Source organism: Hyperoodon ampullatus (genome assembly GCF_949752795.1).
Source record: "Hyperoodon ampullatus genome assembly, chromosome: 14".
NCBI classification, from domain to species: Eukaryota; Metazoa; Chordata; class Mammalia; order Artiodactyla; family Ziphiidae; genus Hyperoodon; species Hyperoodon ampullatus.
The window spans coordinates 56159295-56179271 of record NC_136927.1 but is presented as its reverse complement, the minus strand read 5'-3'; the positions used below and the strand labels follow the sequence as shown (position 1 = coordinate 56179271).

General features: G+C 45.0%; 1 protein-coding gene across 1 annotated transcript; it reads right to left on the bottom strand.

Annotated features, from left to right (window-relative positions):
- Positions 1 to 1276: 1276 nt before the first annotated feature.
- Positions 1277 to 17375, bottom strand: RASSF2 (Ras association domain family member 2; the record flags this gene model as incomplete). Its single annotated transcript, XM_079718786.1, has 10 exons — positions 1277 to 1346; positions 2513 to 2610; positions 3841 to 3962; positions 4447 to 4498; positions 5974 to 6075; positions 7307 to 7467; positions 9555 to 9643; positions 12741 to 12892; positions 15237 to 15312; positions 17317 to 17375. 10 exons carry the CDS (start codon positions 17373 to 17375, stop codon positions 1277 to 1279), a joined length of 981 nt encoding a protein of 326 aa, XP_079574912.1.
- Between the last annotated feature and the right edge of the window lie 2602 nt (positions 17376 to 19977).

Here is a 19977-nt window from a genome sequence, read left to right as displayed (position 1 = left end):
GGGGCCCAGAAGGACAGACTCTTCCTGCCCTTCCCCTACCATTGGAGTCTCTCTAAAGATCACCCAGGTGGCTGCTCAGAGAAGCTGAGAGAGAAGCTCCATCCTATCTACACACTTTCACGGGGCAGCCCAAAAGTTATCCCTTAACCCCACACTTGGTCAGTAGCAGGACAAGTCTTCATTCTTAGAGTCCATCTCCACACACGACGTAAGGGCAACTTGCAAAAATCCAGTGGTTGTAAAGTATTAAGCCTTGACTTTGCAAACGCAAGGCCTCAGCTCCAAGTGCAAGAAGACCACTGGATATAAAAATGGGCTGGGTTTACAGGCACCTGTCATTCTGCAAGGAGCCTCCACATTTCTCTAAGGGGGGAAACTTCCCGGCCATACAAGACCAGGCGCCATGTACAAACCAGTGAGGCCTGTTTCATAAGATACTTCTTTCAACTCAGGGAGACCTCAAAGAGTTGGGGTCATCAGCTTGGCATGCTGAGACAAACATCAGGCTCCCCTATCTCCTAGAGGTAGCCAGGGAGGTGGGAGTGGAGGCAGAATCCATTCTTTACTGGCATCCACACAGATCATCACATATGTCCTTGTTATTTAAAACAACTGAAGTTTCCAGTGTAAAAACCTGTGGGCTTATTGCATCTACCCCACTGATGGTTTAGCTTTTTCTTTCCATCAGAACTGCCCCAAGGGCATGGTTTGTTAATTAATTTGTTAACTGCCAAGGATCTCACACTTGCAGATCCTTCCTAGGGATACAGGGAGAGTATCTATTAACATAAAAATACCCCAAATGGTGAGTTTGCTGGGCCCCCTTCCCCTTCTAAACACAAGCAGACATGTATGGCTGCTCCCTGGCACTTGAGGGGAGAAATCTTTTCTTCAACCTAAAACCCCTCAGATCGGTGACTCCTCTGATTTTCCTGCCCACAAGCAGAACATCTGCCAGCCACATAGCACCTGTGCTGGCTGCTTGGAATTGAATTGCATGTGAATATATCATGTAGGCATGTGGATGTGTACCATGTGCACACACAGGTGCACACACACATTTTGGGTTCTTCTTATAATAAAAATTGAAAGTCCTCGTGAGTAAAGGAAAGGAGCAGGGAAAGAAAGGTCAGGGAGTTGTCTGCTGGCTTCTCCATGGTGGTTTGGGAGCTGGAAAGGTATGCATTTAAACGTTTCCATGGAAGGCGCCCAGCTTCCTGTGAGTCTTCTCAGGTCAACAATGCCCTCCACGGCGTCTGGATCCCCTCCCTGTGGCTCAGATTGTTGCTGGGGTCTCGGCTATCTCCTCCAGCCTCTGCCGAATCATTAGCCGGAGCACGGTGTACCTGGGGATAGAACAGCTTCAGTGGAGAGCAGAAAGCAACACACTCCTTCTCGTGACCCTCCCCCATCACTTGGGTCACAGGGTGAGCCAAGTGTCCCAACCCTTTGCTTCTCTCACTGGCCTACTCTTGAACCACTTCGTTACTTGTGTTCATTTCCACAACAGGATGAAAGAGACTGAAGTGGCTCACTCCAAACTAATTATTTTACTATGATTAGAAAGTCTGGAGAAGAAGAATGAGAAGGTGAAATAACAAGAACAGTAATAAGGATTCCCTTTGTTGAGTGCTTACTATGCTCAAGGCACTATGCATAGAGTAGCATATAATCCTCACCTAGGCTGGACCATATGAAATTGCCATTACTTTTACCATTTTGGGGGAGCATACAAAAATGGCAACTTCATATGGTTCAATCTAATATCAGTATCTGCATTTTGCCAAAGACGCTATAGCAACTACCAGGCATGGAGGTCCATGGCTTAGTGGTGAGTATGGTTTTTTCATCCCTTCCCTGTATTATGGTAATTCAGATACTGGAGTGGGCACTGTTATGCAGGGCTAACGTGGCTTTGCACTGTACAGCAAAACTATTTTTAAAGTATGGCACATAGTAAGTGTTCAATAAATGTTAACTGCTATCATATTAGTTATTATCATCAACACAGAAAATGTAGCATTGACTTTAGCAGCAAAAAAATCAATTTTTCTGCCATATCTATGAAACACAGCTCTACTTTATGACTAAACATGACAAAAAAATAACAAAATCCTCCCCAGAATGAAGTTTTAGTACTGGACTTTTCAACCCAAATGCAATTTCCAGAAGAGAAATGTTAAAAAGGAAGAAAGGATCTGAGGAAGGGATTTTAGGGTTACTCTGCTCAGACAAATTTCCACTGCCGAGACAACCTTCCTGAAATACTTGGAACAATTTTATGTCCCACATCAAAATAAGAAGTTGAACGAGAAGCAGAACGACCAACACACCGACGTTTCAAGTCCCCACCTGAGATCTGAGATCTGGCATTGTCAATGAGAAGCCCCCTGAACACAGTCCCAGGCCCAGGCAGCAGCTCCTCACAGTCCCTGCAAGGCTCTTGAACAGAGACTCCTCTCACTGAGGCCTCAGGAGAAACCCAACCAGCCACCCCAGGGGCTATGCTTACTTGCGCATCAGCTTCTTTACTTCCCGATCTTCTTCCTCTTGGAGCTTCTGAATGAAGCTTTTAAGGACAGGCATCTCAAACTTTATATACTGAGCCACCTGGGGAGGAAAAAGTAAGTCTGGGGTGCAAGACCTCTCCCAGCACTATTCTAATTTTTTGGGGCATCTCTCTCATATAAGGCACAAAGCCTTGGGAAATCTATTTCTGCACTAATCCGGGATTTCCTTAAAGGCAGGAGCCAAGCCTCATTCTTCTCAAGGTTGGTATAGAGTCTATGATGAAGATCACTTCATATACATGATAACTTCATCTCATAACTCCTCATTTTTCATCTCATGTATCCAATCCATGAGAGGTGATGTCAAACATAGAAAAGCACTTTCTCTTGTCAGGCATGCAGAGAAGACTGGAACACATAATATTCAATAAACCTCTCTGCTCTCCCCTAAGAGAAATTAAGGAACCATGGCTCAGAATGATGATTTGTGCCTCAAGGCTCAAACAGGCATCCAAATGCGAACTGCCTCCTGAGAGGCTATAAGCGTGGGGGTGGCTCCCAGGTGAGCTGAAGTTAAGCAGCCACTCTTCCTCCCTCACCAGAACCCTCACCCTGTTCTACCAACTCTTCTCTGTGGGAGAAGTATGTTTCTCCACGTTGTTAATGGTGGGCTCAGCTATGTGACTTGCTCTGGCCAATGGAATGGGTGTGTGGATGTGATATACATTAAATCCAGGTGGGGGCTTCAAAGGAGCTTACATGGTTTCTTGCATTCCAGCCATCTGCCATGAGAAGCATACCTAGGTAGCCACTGCCTCTTGATCCTTGGTCTCTGAATAAGACATGCAATGTCTACCTGAACTGAACCCACAATCTAAAGCAGAACCGCTGCTACCAGCCTGCAGAATCCGGAGCAAGAAAGTAAATGTTTACTGTTGTAAGTGACTAAGACTTGGGGAAGTTTGTTGCTATAGCAAAAGCTATAAAATCACTGCTAACTTCTTGAAGTTGCTTGGAAAAGGTCTGCAGAAACTTTTCAGCCCTCTTAAGTACCCCAGAAAGCCTCAAGAAATTTATTCCTTCTATTGAAATCATTTTGTGCCTGAGCATTCTTCCAGTTAACTCCCACAGGGCACACCCTCAACCTAGCTTCTGCATTCATTTTCCTGGCCCCATGGTCATTACTGTTTCAAGAAAACCTGGTATTGAGAAATAGCAACAAAACAGGGCCTGGTCCTTGGCCAAAAAGCCAAGCTATACCCCAATTGTAGTTTACCCAACCAAATCCCCCACCCTCCTGGGACAGACATCTGACTGAAAAGGGACTCACATCATAGGTGACTTCCTCCACCTGGTCCTTCTCCATAAGGAACACTTTGGAGACCTGCTCACATGGGCCCTGGAGGATCCGGGCAATCAGGGGGTAATCAGTGTTCTTCAGCTTCTGTTTCTCTGGAAACACACACAGCCAGAAGCAGCCCTGAGTTGCCTGAGGCCTTTCTCACCTTAAATGCTTGTCAACTCAAGGGCCCAAATGGACCAGGCACCTCAGGAGATGTAGCCAATCAGGAGACTGATTTGTAAATGAACAATTCAACAGTTCAAAGCAACTGTTGCCGCTCCCCAACCCTTCAACAATACTTCCATGCCTCAAGCCCTTTGGAAGATGCTGCATTGGAGAATCTGTTTTTCTCTGTGCTTTGAGAAAATCCAGTTCTTTTTTTAATAGGCAGTTAGGTTTTAGGGTTAATTTACTGACCATATATGGCATTCCCCGGTGGACTCATCCAGCGAGCTCACCAGCCTTGGAGGCAAACAACATTTGAAAGTTTCCAAAACCCAAGCAACAAGCAAATGAGGCAGAGATTTTTTTTTTTTTAACTTGCTATTTTGAGTTAATTAAAAGTTTTAAGTATACTGTGTTCTTTATACTTACCACCACTGGTATGGACCACATACAAAGCAAACTCCTCCGCTGAGTTCTCAATCTGAATCAGGAAGGAGCAAAAGGTACTTGCTGAAAGCATATATTTACATATCCTAACTGTGGCCATTTCTTCTTCTTGAACACTGCAAAGCTAAATAAATGATAGGCTCTTTTGAGGGGACGGCTATTTATCTACAGCATTTAAAAGTGGTAAGGAAATGGGGTGGAAACATTATCAATAATAATAGGTAATAAGAGCTAACGTTTACTGCACCATGCCAGGCACAGTTCTAACAAACTCTACATGTTTTAACTAATCTAATATGACAACCCAGTGAGAAATAAAATATTGCTTGCCATATCAGTAAACAAAGGATGTCACAGTCATCAGCAATTGCAGCCACCTCTGATGGTGAGCTGGTGAGCCCTGAGAGGACTCAGGAAAGAAACAAAGAATACCTGCCATCTTGCAGCCATCAGACTGCAGCCACTCCCAACGGTGAGCCCTGAGGAAACTCAGGGTGAGAAAACAGGATACTGGCCCCCAGTAGCTAAGGTGTGTATCAAAGGAATGATCTCAGTGAGCCCACACTCTTGCATCTTTCCATATGTAGGAAAACGCTAAATTCCTTAACTTGAGATATCTGATTTTCTTTAATTAACAATAATCTTTTGACATTCAGACTACCTGCCCTTTGAGACAAAACTCCTATGTATCCTAGCTTCCCCTTCACCTCCTTGGAGCAGTTCTCTCAGGGTTACTTGAGATGCTGCCTTCTGGGATTGAAGTCCTAAGAATATTCGCTGAATAAAACATAACTCTCAACTTTTAGGTTGTGCAATTTTTTTCCAGTTGACACCAGTAATGGGGTCCTGTTAACCTCATTTTACAGATGGTGAGGCAGAAGCACAGGGAGCTTAAGTCACTTGTCCAACTCCTCCAACCAGCAGGTGATAGATAGAGATTCAAACCCAGAGCCTATGCTTTAAACCACTAGGACACACTGGCTTCTGTTAGAAATAAGAATACCTGTTTTCCAAAAGACTTAGAAGGGTATTGTGGAAAACATACAGAGCAACAGGACTTCAAAAACACTCATGCACTAAAATTTTCACATCTATTGAAGGCTCATCAAAGTAGGTTCCCCAAATGCACAGAAGTCGATATGTGCATGGAGCCCTGAACCAGTCATCAGGTCCAGGGTCCTTCTCTGGAGGCCCATAAAGCACCTGAGGGCTGGTGCTTCTCAGGCTTCAGTGGCACCAGAATCCCTTTAAACCTTGTGGAACAGGTTCCCTGGCCTCATCTCCGAGTTTCCGCTTCAGTGGGTCTGATCTGGGGAAGAGGGAGGCCTGAGAACCTACTTTTCTAACAAGCTCCCAGGTGATGCTGATGTCGCGGGGTCTAAAGAACCTAAACCCTCTCCGCCCGGTGCCCCCCTTACCACACACTCTCCATAGCCCCCACCTCTACACTTCTGGGGGCCCCAAGGCACACATGCCACTGTCTGAGGCCAGCCAGCAGAGGGAACTTGCCTTAAATTTGTTGAGCAGCAACTTCAGGACCTGTGGAGTGGTCATGGTGCTGTTGATGCGGACATTGGTGATGGAGCCATAGGCCGGCGTGAACACCGACGTCTGTCAATAGAGGGGTCCAGCTCAGAGTGGGTGTACAGACAAGGATGGGGCACTAAAACCCAGGTGTCCTGGCCCTGTTACCTGGGGTAAAGGGACAGGGACAATGGCACTCAACCTGTGCTCCCTGAGAGTCCTCTGCCCCTTACAACGTAGACGCATTGGGCTTTGATGTCAATAAAGAGCCCTGGGCTTTGCCTAGCTCAGGAGCTCGTGCCCACCCCACCGCAGGAGGCTTGAGGGATCTGAGCTTGCCAAACGGCAGTGTTGAGGAGGGAAAGAGCACCAGATAATGGAGGCACTACCTCCAAATAAAACACGCACAAAGCCCCTTCTACTACGACTTCAACATGAGGAGGTCTGTGACCACTCTTCCATGATGCACTTGTTTCTGGGGCCAGATTCAAACCAAGCAGCAGGAAGAAGGAGAGTCAGCTAGCTTGGGGTGGGGTGGGTGATCTGAGTTCTGCAGCTCTGTTTCAGGGCAGCCCTTAACTCACAGGGAAGTCAGGCCACATAGCAGCTGGAGGCACATGGTGCAGAAAGAGAGTAACACGTGGATGGGGGCGTTTCTGATGAGGGCTGTTTGTGGGGTCATGTCGCATCTCACCCACTGAGCCAGGAAGAAAGGGGGCAGGGCACAACCATTAAAAGAATGACACAGCCGTTAAGAACAGGATACCACAAAAACTGGTTAGAACCTACTAGGCCCAAGATGGCAGAAGATTTGACCTCCAGTAGACCTTCACCTCATTATACACTCATTGTGATACATTAGCATCTAAATGACACACCCACAGGTGCCACGACAGTTCCCAGGTCGACCATAAAAGACCAAAAAGTGGGTGGTGGCCCAATTCATGGAAATCCCCACCCCTTCTCCAAGATAGCTAGAATACTCCTCTCACTTATAGCCTATGAAATTACCCAGCCCATAAAAACTAATCACCCCCACAGCCCAGGGCTGCTCTCATATTCCCTAACGACCCATTGCCTTGGGGCCACAGGACTCACCCGAGACCTGGGACGTGACCATCCTCTTGCACCCCATTTTTTCCTACAACACCATCATTTAGGAGGGCTCCTGATCTGGAGCCACTTATCTCTCTCAGAGCCAGCAGAGCCTGCAGCCCACTCACGACCCAAAGACTGAGTGGCTTCCCAGGAGTCTGCAGCCCTGAGGTGGCAGCTGCCCAGGAAGGGATCTTGCCCCCCGCCACCCTATCGCCTCTACCTTGTGGTTGTAGAAATGGCCATTGATGGAGAAGCGGTGGCGTCTGATTCGCCGCTGGTCGCTGGGTGTCCTCACATTGCCACGACGACGTACCCCAACATCACTGCGTGTGCGCATCAGTTGTGGGGTGTCTTCCTGCAGGGACTTCAGGCCCCTGGAGTCTGAGAGGGAAGGGGAAGATGAGCTCTGTCTGCCTGGACCTGGGATGTGGCAGTGTGCACAGAGTACCCTCTTCCTGACCAATGCTACAGCACCTACAGCTTCCTCAAAAATATATTTTATAAAAACAGTATTTCCTGCTGGGGGAAAAACATGATGCATAATTTACCAAGAAGCAATACAGTGGCAAAGTTCAGAGCACAGACTTTAGAGCCAGACTCCTAGGTTCAAACCCCAGCTCCACCACTGTCATTGTAGGGGAGCAAAACTTGCTACCCCCAAATGTCTCTGGCATGCTGAAAACAATCAAGCCCCAAAAGACTGATAAATGAAATATAGCCTGCTATATCAGTAAACAAAGGATATCACGGTCATCAGAGATTGCAACCACAGGCCATGGTGAGCTGGTTAGCTCTAAGGGGACTCAGGATGGAAAAGAATACCTGCCATCTAGCAGCCATCAGACTGCAGCCACTCCCCACGGTGACCCCTGAGGAAACTCAGGAGGTGAAAACACAGGATACTGGCCCCAGATAGCTGAGGTGCATATCAAAGTAATGATTTCAATGAGCCCAGACTCTTGCATCTTCCCATACACAGAAAAGAACTAAATTCCTTAACTTGGGGTATCTGGTTTTCTTTAATTAACAATAATCTTTTGACATTCAAACTACCTGCCCTTTGTTGCAAAACTCCTATGTATCTTAGCTCCCCCTTTGCCTCCTCAGAGCAGTTCTCTCAGGGTTACTTGAGATGCTACCTTCCAGGCTTGAAGTCCTAAGAATATTCGCCGAATAAAACATAACTCTAAACTTTTAGGTTGGGAATAATTTTTCAGTCAAAAAGACTCAGGAAGAAACTCTGCCTTTTCCCCTAACTACCTGAAGAATTTAGATAGCGGGATTATTACTGGACTAGAGTTATCACCAGAGACATATGCAAAGAACATGGGCTAAATGTGGTGAGGGAAACTCTTAGAGATCAGAGTCTACCCTGTGTCACACTGTCTTTGCAGGCCCAGCAAACATTTGTTTACCAAACGTTTGCTTTTCCATCTCCATGTGAATTGCCTTCCTCCCCTGAAGTCCCAAACCACTACCCCCAACATCCTCTTTTGTCTTTAGCTGAAGATGGTAGTTAAGGTGAGGGCATCAGCCATTTTGGTGAGTTATTCAGTTTTTCTGGGTCTCTCCCATGTATACATGTTATTAAACTTTTGTTTGATTTTCTCCTGTTAATCTGTCTCATGTCAATTTAATTCTTAGACCAGCCAGAAGAACCTAGAAGGTAGAGAAAAATGTCTTCCTTCCCAACACCATATATCACTAACTCTCTGTGCCTCAGTTTCCTCATCCATACAATGGGGATAACAATAGCACCTACCTCACGAGATTGTTGTGAAGGTTTAAATAAGTTAATTCATTTAAAGCGCTTAGAACAATGTCTGCACAGGATAAGCACAATATAAGGACTTGCAAGATAATTTCGAACTGAAAATATCTATCAAAATTGCAAATGCACATAGCCTCAGATCCAGAAATTCGATTTCAAAGAATCCTACAGACACTGACAAATGTGTGAAATGAGACGTGTATAAGGACACTGTCTACACTTTTGTTTGTCTAAAAGACTAAAGATGACTTAAATGTTTATCAATAGGGAGCAATTAAATTGTCATTTTTTTCATACAATGTAATACTGCAGAGCTGTAAAGAATGCAGAAGTTCTCCATGGGTTTGTATGGAACAATCCTCAAGACAAACTAATAGAAATGGGATGTGCAAAATGCAGCCACTTACATAAAAAGGGGAAGAAAAGAAATGACATCAAACCATTAAGCTTTGTTGGTGTGTATTTCCTTGTGTTTGCAAAGAGTATCTTGGGAAGAATGCCATCAGTTTGCTTCTAGGGAGGGAAACTCAGTGGGTGGATGAGATGGGAAACTTTCAATTCTTTCTTTTTAATAAGTTTTGAATCTTGAACCATGTGAATTTTGTTTTCAAAACATAAGCAACAGTGTACAACATTCATCACATCAGTCTTCACACAGTCGGCCCCAAACTAGAGGATCCTCCCACCATGCATGTACCTGTGGGACTTGATGTCTGATCACTCTCAGGCAGGGCATCCACCTCTGAGATTGGAATGTTGGGCCTGGTGAGGGGCTTCAGGATGGTGCTGGTGAGCAGAAAACAAACAAAAGGTTCAGCCCCTGCAGAAGAACGCCCCCAGTCCCGTCCCACCCCACTCGTACAAAGGGAGCACTTGGCCTGTGCAAGGCTGGGTACCAGCACACAGCAGGTGACAAAGGGCATGGTAGGCTGTGCTGAGTGTCTCACGAGGCTGGTCCAGCTCCTGGGCTAAGCACTGGGCAGGGAAGGGGAGTTCTGGAGGGAGAAAATGCTTGTTCCCAGTATTTGCAGCAACATGAAGTCCAGGACAGAGAACAACAAAGAACACCTGTGTGGTGCCTGTGCTGAGTTTCTAAGCACGTACAAATTCTATAGCTTATTTAGAAAACCCTAATAATGGTCATTTATTTCTAGGGACAAGATTCTAGTTCAGACCCACTTCTGTTGGAGGAATAACTCAGAAATTGCTTCTGCCATCTAACAGGAATGGAAAGTAAGAGGTTGGTTGCTACAAGAGTCAGGGCAGCTTTGGAAGTGGCGCTGATGGCAGTGTTCTCAGGGTTGCTGGAGGAAGGGTCACAAGCAGGCAATCTGAGTTGAGACCTGGTACTGCTATGATAGCTGGGAAATAACTCCTCAAAGCCTAATAGGACAGTGGAAGCAGCTCAGAGAAACATCGAAAATCAACAGAGGATTTGGCCAGAAAGGAGAATAATATTTAACCAATTAGGACCATCCCATGGTGAGAAGAATGCAGGTGCCCTGGTGAAACAAAGCAGGACCCTGTGGGGGCTTCCCAGGAACAGACCCCTGTATCCCCCTCCTCTAGTTTGTAAAAAAGCTTTAGCCTCCTAGGCCTTCCCTGAGTTCCAAAGAACAAATTTAATCAGAAAAGTGAGAAAATGCAGAAACTAAGGAAAACAGTCAAGCAAGACAAAATATTGATAATAACAGTTTAGCCAAAAAACAAAGTCAAGGACCTTTAGTTTCTCCTCAAGGGCTATAGATAGTATCCTGAGCCATGTCCATGAGTTGCTTTGCAAATACTAAAAGTATCTTCTTACACCAGGTGTAAGAAGTTAACTGCATTCTGACCACAAGCAGGTAAACCCCAAACCCCTTGGAACCAGATGATGTTGACTCCTGAAATACCACCCAATTACCTCACCAGCAATTAATCAGAAGAGCATCTACCACCCTGCGACCCTCTCCCCTCACCTTGCCTTTAAAAACTCTCCGATGAAAGCCATCGGAGAGTTCAGGTCTTTTGAGCATTAACTGCCTGGACTCCTTGCTTGGACCTGCAATAAACGCAGCACTTTCCTTCACCACAACCTGGTGTCAGTAAATTGGCTTTACTGCATGTAGATGAGTAGACCCAAGTGTGGTTTGGTAACACTGGGACTCAGCAGAGATAGGATCTTTTTTTTTTTTTTTTTTTTGGTCACATCATGTGGCTTGTGGGATCTTAGTTCTGAGACCAGGGATTGAACTTGGGCCCTCTGCAATGAGAATGCAGAGTCCTAATCACTGGACACCAGGGAAATCCCAAGGGATGCTAACTTTAACGGAAGACAATTTAAAATTGAAAATCTGAAAGAACTGCCTATTGTATTATAACCAGTGGGCTTCTGAGCCCCAGAATGAAACTGAGAAGAGCCTCTCAGGAATGGTGAACATTTGGCACCCATAGCAGCCACTTCCCACTCCCTTGTCCAAAGCACTCTTTATTGCCAAAGCAGAAACTGGTCTCAGCATGCTTCTTAACACAGTGGTTCAGGCATTCACTTTTATTATAGCAGGCACTGGGATAACGTTATTTACCATTCCTGAAAACTTTCTCAAAGTATTTGCAGGTTTCAAGAACCAACCAAGACCAGCTTGATGCCATAGGGAATGGAAAAGAAACAAGTGTACAGCGTGGAAGACCCCTTAGTAGGCCAGCCAAAGGCCACATGGTCAAGTGGAATTTTAAAAATCATCTCACTTAGGAAATGGAATGTAACACCCCAGGGCCTGGGCCGGCGCTGTGCAAAGGGTTTGGCTCCCTCGAAACCAAATACAGTGAAAGTGCTGAAAACAAAGCAGAGTATGAAACCGGCAAAGTTAGATGAAACCAGAGAACCTTGACTGGACACCCTGGCGCTGATGGGACAGGCAAAGATTTTCCTCCTTAAATTCCCTTGGAAAGAAACCAGATCAGTAACAGGCTTTGGCCACATTGTAGGTTTCTCTCAACTTTAGCAAAGAACAGATTTGGCTGTGGAGTTTAACAAAATGTTCAGTGGGGTCAACAGAAAGGGCTTGGTTCTTATTGAAAACAGAAAAAACATTACTGTGGTTTTGGCTGAGAGGTTGGCGCACACCACCCACGCTCTGGCCCCAAGGCATTCAGTATCAGCAAATTTTAGGATGGAACAAGGGATAGTCACTTGATTCTAAAAACTGAAGCCCCAGAAAGACAGTAAAGAGGGTGTGCCTTACTAGAAGCATTGAACTACTCATTTGGCTACAGGGAGGAACAGGCTTAGTCTTCACAGAACTTCCAGTGGGAACCCAGGAGAGGGGACCTCTCAAGACCATCACGCCACCACCCAACTCCAGGTGTGGCCTGAAGGAAGCAGACCTTGCTTGGCTGGCTTGGACAGGACCTGACATTCTTCTTCCTCTTCCAGGTTCCCCTCAGACACAGAGAGCTTTAGACAGAAGTTCTGAGCTCTAAATGTCTCTGGGGTGGGGTCGTTCTATGAGGAGTGGTCCCAGTGGGGAGGATGCTGGGGCATCAGGTGTCCTGTCGGAAATCTTCAGACTGGGCCTGGCTGGCCACTATGATACCCCTCAGAGACTAGGGGTCTCCACGAAGGAAGGCACGCTGCTCACCCAGGCCTTAGTGCTTCTCCTCTCTGACTCAGCATCTCCCCTCCTCACCCTGACTCTCACTCAGTGACTGTGGTGACAGGCATGGAAGCCCAATAACACCAACATACACCCCTTTCTCCTCATCCCAAGTCGAAGGCAGGGGGTAGTGGGAATAGGAGCTGGGATCAAGGCTTGCTGGAAGAAGGTGGCATTTACCTGCTTAAGAATAGATGGAACCCCCAGATACCCCTGGTCACCCCCCAGTCCCATCTCTCTTCACTCACCCCTGAGCTCCTAAGTTACAGCCAGAGTGCCAAGAGGAAGAGGATGGAGGAGGGCGAATGCGTTCATTGTCATCCTGCATTTGTAGACGAATGGGCCGGCGCAGCCCCCAGGAGATGTTCAGCAGCCCCTCCACGATGAACTCATCTTCTTCCTGCCACAAAACAATTGGCAGGGTGAGCCCAGAAAAGCCCCAAGGACGCCAGAACCATGTTGTTGGGGGTAACTGACAGCATCCTTGATGTGTCCAGCTGGGTGCACCCAAGTTACAGTCACACCCCAGCTCCAAGACACTCTCTCCACTTGTAAACTACCCCTGAGGCTCTGAAGCTGACCTCAGAGGTCAGGGCAAAGTTGCCCCAAAATTCATAGACATGTGCAAATTATAACAATGGTTTTTTGTTGTTTTTATACTAATGACTTTAAAGAAAGTTAACTGCATGTTTTTTTCTTTTTTTATTTATTTTTGGCTGCGTTAGGTCTTCGTTCCCGTGTGCGGGTTTTCTCCAGTTGCGGCGAGTGGGGGCTACTCTTCATTGCGACGCGTGGGCTTCTCATTGCAGTGGCTTCTCTTGTTGTGGAGCACGGACTCTAGGCACGTAGGCTTTAGTAGATGTGGCACACAGGCTCAGTAGTTGTGGCTCGCGGGCTCTAGAGCGCAGGCTCAGTAGTTGTGGCGCACGGGCTTAGTTAGTTGCTCTGCAGCATGTGGGATCTTCCCAGACTAGGCCTTGAACCTGTGTCCCCTGCATTGGCAGGCAGATTCTAAACCACTGTGCCACCAGGGAAGTCCAATTACATTTCTTAAAGTATGTGAGGCTAACTCTGCTAACAGAAGCAAGAGCTAAAACCTTAAATTAGCTACTTTCCCCTCCCCTACTATGGAAAGTGATGTGTCTTTAGCTATAACATGTTATATGTTAATCTGACCCACTGGTTGAAGGAGATTTAAAGTAACATTTCCTCAAGTTTGTTCAACAGAATGCTAGCTCCTCTACCAGATCAATTGTTACCTTAAAAAGAGTATCGTGTGATTGTGAGTTGGGAGATGATGTGTTAATCAGATTTCTTAACAGCAGAACTTCCCAGGCCAATAATTAGCTAATGTACTACATAACAACTCTCCAAGAGGTGAATAAATCCTACAAGAATTTCAACTTTATACTCAAGTGTTGTTGACTGATAAGAATTTAAATGTGAAACCCTTCCAAAAACATTTGCATGTTTTATCCCAAAGAAGTGGATCTCACTAATCACCATAAAACCTTTTAATCACCTATAGGACACACCTCAGAAAAGCTGTTTCAGGACCAAAATCTTGCTAATGATCCAGCCACTAATTAGTAGAGGGTTTGAGGACAATGCCTAAAGGGTCAGGTTTTCTTTCTAGAGTTTCAGAAAAACCTTTCTGAACCCATGTTTTATAAGCAGGGCCAAGACCTGAGATCTGGGCTATGGCCACATCTTCAGGACAAGCCGCATGAATGAAGATGACACTTGTTCAGTGAACAACTAACCTGAGCCCCAGGATCATCCTTAGAGAGGGAGGGGGTAATAAAGAAGGCAGGAGAAGAGTGGAGCAACTTTAGGGCATTTGGGGATCTTAGGGAGAAAAGATTTAAGTACAGGTCATATATGGCCTTCTAGCTGGTCAAGGTTGGCATCATTACTTTATAGCACATGATTGTAGGGCAGAATTTAACCTAAAGTAGGACTTTGCCTAAGTGGTGTGGTTTGAGGAACATACAAAAAGCCACTACATAGTATTCCCAACCAGCCTGCCTTAGTAGCTGAAATTCTGCCATCTGGATATCCGTTTGTTTCTATGAATTAAATCCCCATGGCTTGACAACCTGAAAATATGTTTAGTAGGATATTACACACACCTTCTTATCGGTCAAGAACACTTGAGTATATGTTACTCCACCATCTATCTGAAACAGGCTTTACAGAAATGGATACAGTATGAGTAAGCTTAGATTCAGGATGGGGGCTGGGGAAAGACAGATGGATAACAAAGGACACTCCAAGAAGGCACTCGAGGAAGGCTGCTGCAGTTGTGGGGAAGGGCCAAGAGTTACCACCCAGAGCTTATGTAACTTGTCCAGGTTGCTTCAGCAATAGGACATGGGCACAGATGTGTCAACATAGAGGACTGTGTGAGGTTCCTGAATTGCCCAAAAGGAGGAAGGCTGCTTGAGAGTTAGCTGAAAGAGTCATTTCATGAAAGGGAGGGTTCTTCTTTTGAGGCTGGCGCTAGCCCAGCCACACAGCCGCAGGAATGTCTCCAGAACAGAAAAGCTCATCCTTTTTAGAACAAATTTGGGCCTGGGGTCTCCTTCCAAAGAACTCTAGGGACTCTCCATAACATCACCAGCATTGAGAGGCTCCTCACTGTGGCAGGAGAGGCAGGGACTCTCAGACCAGGAGACATGGAGACAAAGACTGGGCTGGCCACCAGGGAAGGAGCCTCACAGATCTTCCTTGGGACTCCTTACCTCACGATGTCGGAGCTGCAAATTCTGGCCTTCATAGTACAAGTTGTAGGTCTTCAGATGCAGGAGAAGTTCGTTCCTTAAGGGAAAAATACAAGAGGTGTCACAATCTCAGGTGAAGCCACTTATAATGCAGTTGTTCCCTCTTTTTCTCACCTCTAAGCTGGCCTTCAGTCATTCCAGTCTGGGTGTTTGTCTACATGTGTACATATACACATACACACACCCAGAGTTCAAGGTCAAGGTCAAGAGTAAATACTACCTAGAACAGACTGGATGTAAAGAGCAACTCCAGAAAACCAAGGCAGGTCTGGTCTGCTGACAAAGGTTGGCATCTCTCACAACACTCCCCAAACCTAAGCTAAATATGCAGGCCTTCATAAATCACAGACTAACAGAGGCAAACACACTTCAAAAGCCCATAGACAGGATTTCTCCAGCCTCTCCACAGCCTTTCCTCCCTCACACATGCTGTGAGTGAGGAGGGGACAATCATTACAAACCTTCACAAGACTCAGAAACTCCTAGAATTTCAGAAAGTTAAAAGGGACAGGTCTGGGTCCCACTGACTTATGCTTCATTGCCATGACCTTATCATGCGTTTAAAAATTTACCGACTCCCATCAAGAGTGGAACAGATGAATACAGGCAGCTATGGTCACACAGTGGAGCAGCAATGAGAATAAGAATGAACTACACATAACATGTATGAATCTCAAAGATATTACACTGAGTGAAAGAAGCCAGACACAAAAGAGCACATATTGTATGATTCCATTTATATGACATTCGAGGTGGGTGTTAGAATTCAGATAGTGATTCACCTTTGGGAGTGGTGACTAGAAGTGGGCATGAGGGGGCTTCTGAACCCTAGCAATGTACCCTTCCAGGTGCTTTTATCTTTTTAATCTATTCTAGGTGCTTTTAGTTTATAAAAATATATTTTAAAAACCTTACAAGGCCTCTAAATACTGGTTTCCAAGTGGCCCCCCTGGGAGCACAGCTCTACTAAATGTGAGAGGGCATGTCACACCCTTTGTGATCAGAGTGAGAGCTGTCAAACCTGAAAATGCTGTGATCAAGTTTTATCTGAAAGTGAATGAGGGGAGGCCTGGGAAGGGCTTGAGGAGGCTAAGCTGTGTTCTTTTGCCTATACTCAGGCAAGAGGTAAGGGAGTTCAGTCCCTCTAAGTCCAGCCATTCAATGGAGAGATTTGGGGCCACACAGGAGGTCAAAACTGGCTGGAAACTCCAAGAAGTTCCAGACAAGTTAAACCTAGATAAGCTGGAGTGAATTAGTAAAAAATGTGACTCCAAATAACCTAAAATAAAAGCTGTTTGATACTTTTGAACACAAAGATCTGAAACTAGGAGTTAAAAGTACTGGTCAGTAGAAGCCCCAGGGGAAATCCATCAGTGAAGAGACAAGTATGATCCATAGCTCACACAACTGTGTGTCTGTGTATGGCCAAGTGTGTCTAAAGGAATTAAAACAATTTGGTCTCAAATAAATTAAACATTTCATTAAGATAGAGAACATAAATATGTACAAATCCCTGTGCTGAATGTAAAAATATATCTGCAATCTTATAATTTTAAAAAGTCCATTTTGGCTTAGGCCCTGCCATATCAGCAAAAATCTGAGTTCAAAAGATTTTAGTGCATATAAAGTAATGAAACTGTCTCCTTCTGTTCAGGGGGCACCTGTGCCCATTTTAGCCAGAACCCCAGCAGCACAGGGACACAACCCAGCCAGGACTTCCCTGGGGTATACCACACACAAGACAGTGAGCAGCCAGCACCAACTCCTCCTCCTGGAAGCCCTCCAGGACATCATCTCATTTGAACCCCTAAGAGTGCCATGTCCTGAAGACCTCCTTAACTTCACTCTCTATGTCCAGGTTCTGGGGGCATGTTTTTTATCTATAGCAGCAACCTTGCTGATGCTCTCACTAGTCCACACTCAGTTGCTTTCTCCTTCTCACACACATGAGCTCCTTCATGCACAGAGGAGGCTCTGCCAGTGGCTTCCACTCACATGGGACTGGCCACTGCAAACACAATACCATAGCAAAAAATCTTACTTGGAAATGTATTTATCTTGTCCACATGGGACTAGGGAAGTTTGGTGACTGTAGTCCATTCTTCCTTTCTCTTTTCATCAGACGAGAGGCCTATATTTGAAAGGTGAAGACAGAGGTTAAAGTCAGGTTGTGTCCTTAGGAACTTAGCAGACCACGTACCAGGGGCGGGGACCACATGGCTCTCTGTCCCTGCCCCAGATCCACAGCTCGAGCAGCCCAACACTGACCCAAGGCCAGGGAAATGCCACACTGCTGGCTGCTGCCTCTGCTTGCCACAGCCTCTGAGAAAACTCCCACTTGATCATGGTGTATGATCCTTTTAATGCACTGTTGAAATTCAGTTTGCCAGTATTTTGTTGAGAATTTTTATATTTACTTTCATCTAGTATTTCAGCCTGCAGTTTTTGTTGTTGTTGTTGTTGTTTGTTTTTTATTGTAATGTCCTTATCTGGCTTTGGTATCTGGCATTGTAAAATGAGTTTGGGAAGGTTCCATCTTCTTCAATTTTTTGGTAAGAGTTTGAGAAGGATTAGTATTAACTCTTCTTTAGGTGTTTGGTAGAATTCACCAAGGAAACCATCGGGTCTTGGGCTTTTTGTTGGGAGGTTTTAGGTTGCGGATGTTCAATATCACTAATCATCAGGGAAACGTAAATCTTGCAAACTATTATATACAGGATGGATAAACAACAACGTCCTACTGTATAGCACAGGGAACTATATTCAACATCGTGTGATAAACCATAATGGAAAAATATGAAAAAGAATACATATGTGTATAACTGAGTCACTTTGCTGTACAGCAGAAATTAAATACATTATAAATCAACTATACTTCAATAAAATTTTTTGAAAAAACCACAATGAGATATCACCTCACACCTGTTAGAATGGCTATCATCAAAAAGACATGAGACAACAAGTGTTGGTGAGGATGCAGAGAAACTGAAACACTTGGGCACTATTGGTGGGAATTTGTAAAATGATGCAGCGCTGCGGAAATCAGTATGGCAGTTTCTCAAAAACTTAAAAATAGAACTGCCATATGATCCAGCAATTCTACTTCTGGGTACATACCCAAAAGGACAGAAAGTAGGACCTTGAAGAGATATCTGTACACCCATGTTCTTCACAGCATTAATCACAGCAGCCAAAAGGTGAAAGCCACTCAAATATCCATCAGTGGATGAATGGATTAACAATGTGGGGGGTATATATATATATATATATACACACACACATATATATATATAATGTAATATTATTCAGCCTTAAAAAGGAAGGAAACCCTGTCACACATTACAACATGGATGAACCATGAGGACATTATGCCAAGTGAAGTAATCTAGTCACCAAAGGACAAGTACTGTATGATTTTACTTACATGAGGTACCTAGGTCAAATCCACAGAGACAAGAAAGTAGAATGGTTGTTGCCAGGGGCTGGGGAAGGTGGAATGGCAAGTTACTATTTAATGGGTATAGAGTTTCAGTTTTGCAAGATGAAAACAGTTCTGTGGCTGGATGACAGTGATAGCTGCACAACAATGTGAATGTACTTAATGCCGCTGAACTGTACACTTAAAATGGCTATAATGGCAAATTTTATGTGTGCTTTGCCACAAATTTTTTAAATGGAAAAAGCAGGCAGAAAATCAGTGTTATAGTGACACAATGTGAAAAGGATTCAACCCACTGTTGCTGGCTTTGAAGCTGGGGGAATCGGGTGTGAGCCAAGGAATGTGGGTGGCCTCTAGAAGCTGGAAAGGACAAGGAAATGGATTCTCCCCTAGATCCTCTAGAAAAGAACACAGGCCCTGCCAAAACCTTGATTCTAGTCCAGGAAGACCCATGTCAGACCTCTGACCTACAGAACCAAAAGATAATAAATTTGTATTGTTTTAAGCCACTAAGTTTTGGTAATTTGTTACAAGAACAACAGGAAACTAATACAAAGGCTCCCTAAGGAAGGGGTATAAGGGGGAGGAGGGGAGTGGAGGGCTGAGTTCCATTCAGAAAATTCATACCCCACCTGTATACCCAAAAGTGGTACCCCAAGAACACAATTGTTCTCTCTAAATTTTAATTTTTCAATTCTTCAAAAAAGGAAAAAAAACCCATAAAATTTGGAGTATATATGTACTGCAAAAAAGGAAAAAGAAAGAAAGTCAGACTACTGAGAAAGTTTTTCTTTTTTTCTTAAGTGACAATTACCATAACTAGTGAGTACCCTTTTTTTTTAATTTTTTTTTTTGATGTTGCAGGTAGGAGTTTTTACTAATTTATTTATTTTTGCTGTGTTGTATCTTCGTTTCTGTGCGAGGACTTTCTCTAGTTGTGGCAAGCGGGGGCCACTCTTCATCGCAGTGCGCGGGCCTCTCACTATCACGGCCCCTCTTGTTGCAGAGCACAGGCTCCAGACACGCAGGCTCAGCAGTTGTGGCTCACGGGCCCAGTTGCTCCGTGGCATGTGGGATCCTCCCAGACCAGGGCTTGAACCCGTGTCCCCTGCATTAGGAGGCAGATTCTCAACCACTGCGCCACCAGGGAAGCCCCGAGTACCCATTTTTTTAAAGCACCTCGTCTATGCATATGTAAATGTATATGTTCACTTATTGTGTGCCTAAGATGTGTCAAAGCTTTGCATTTACTGATGGCAGTTC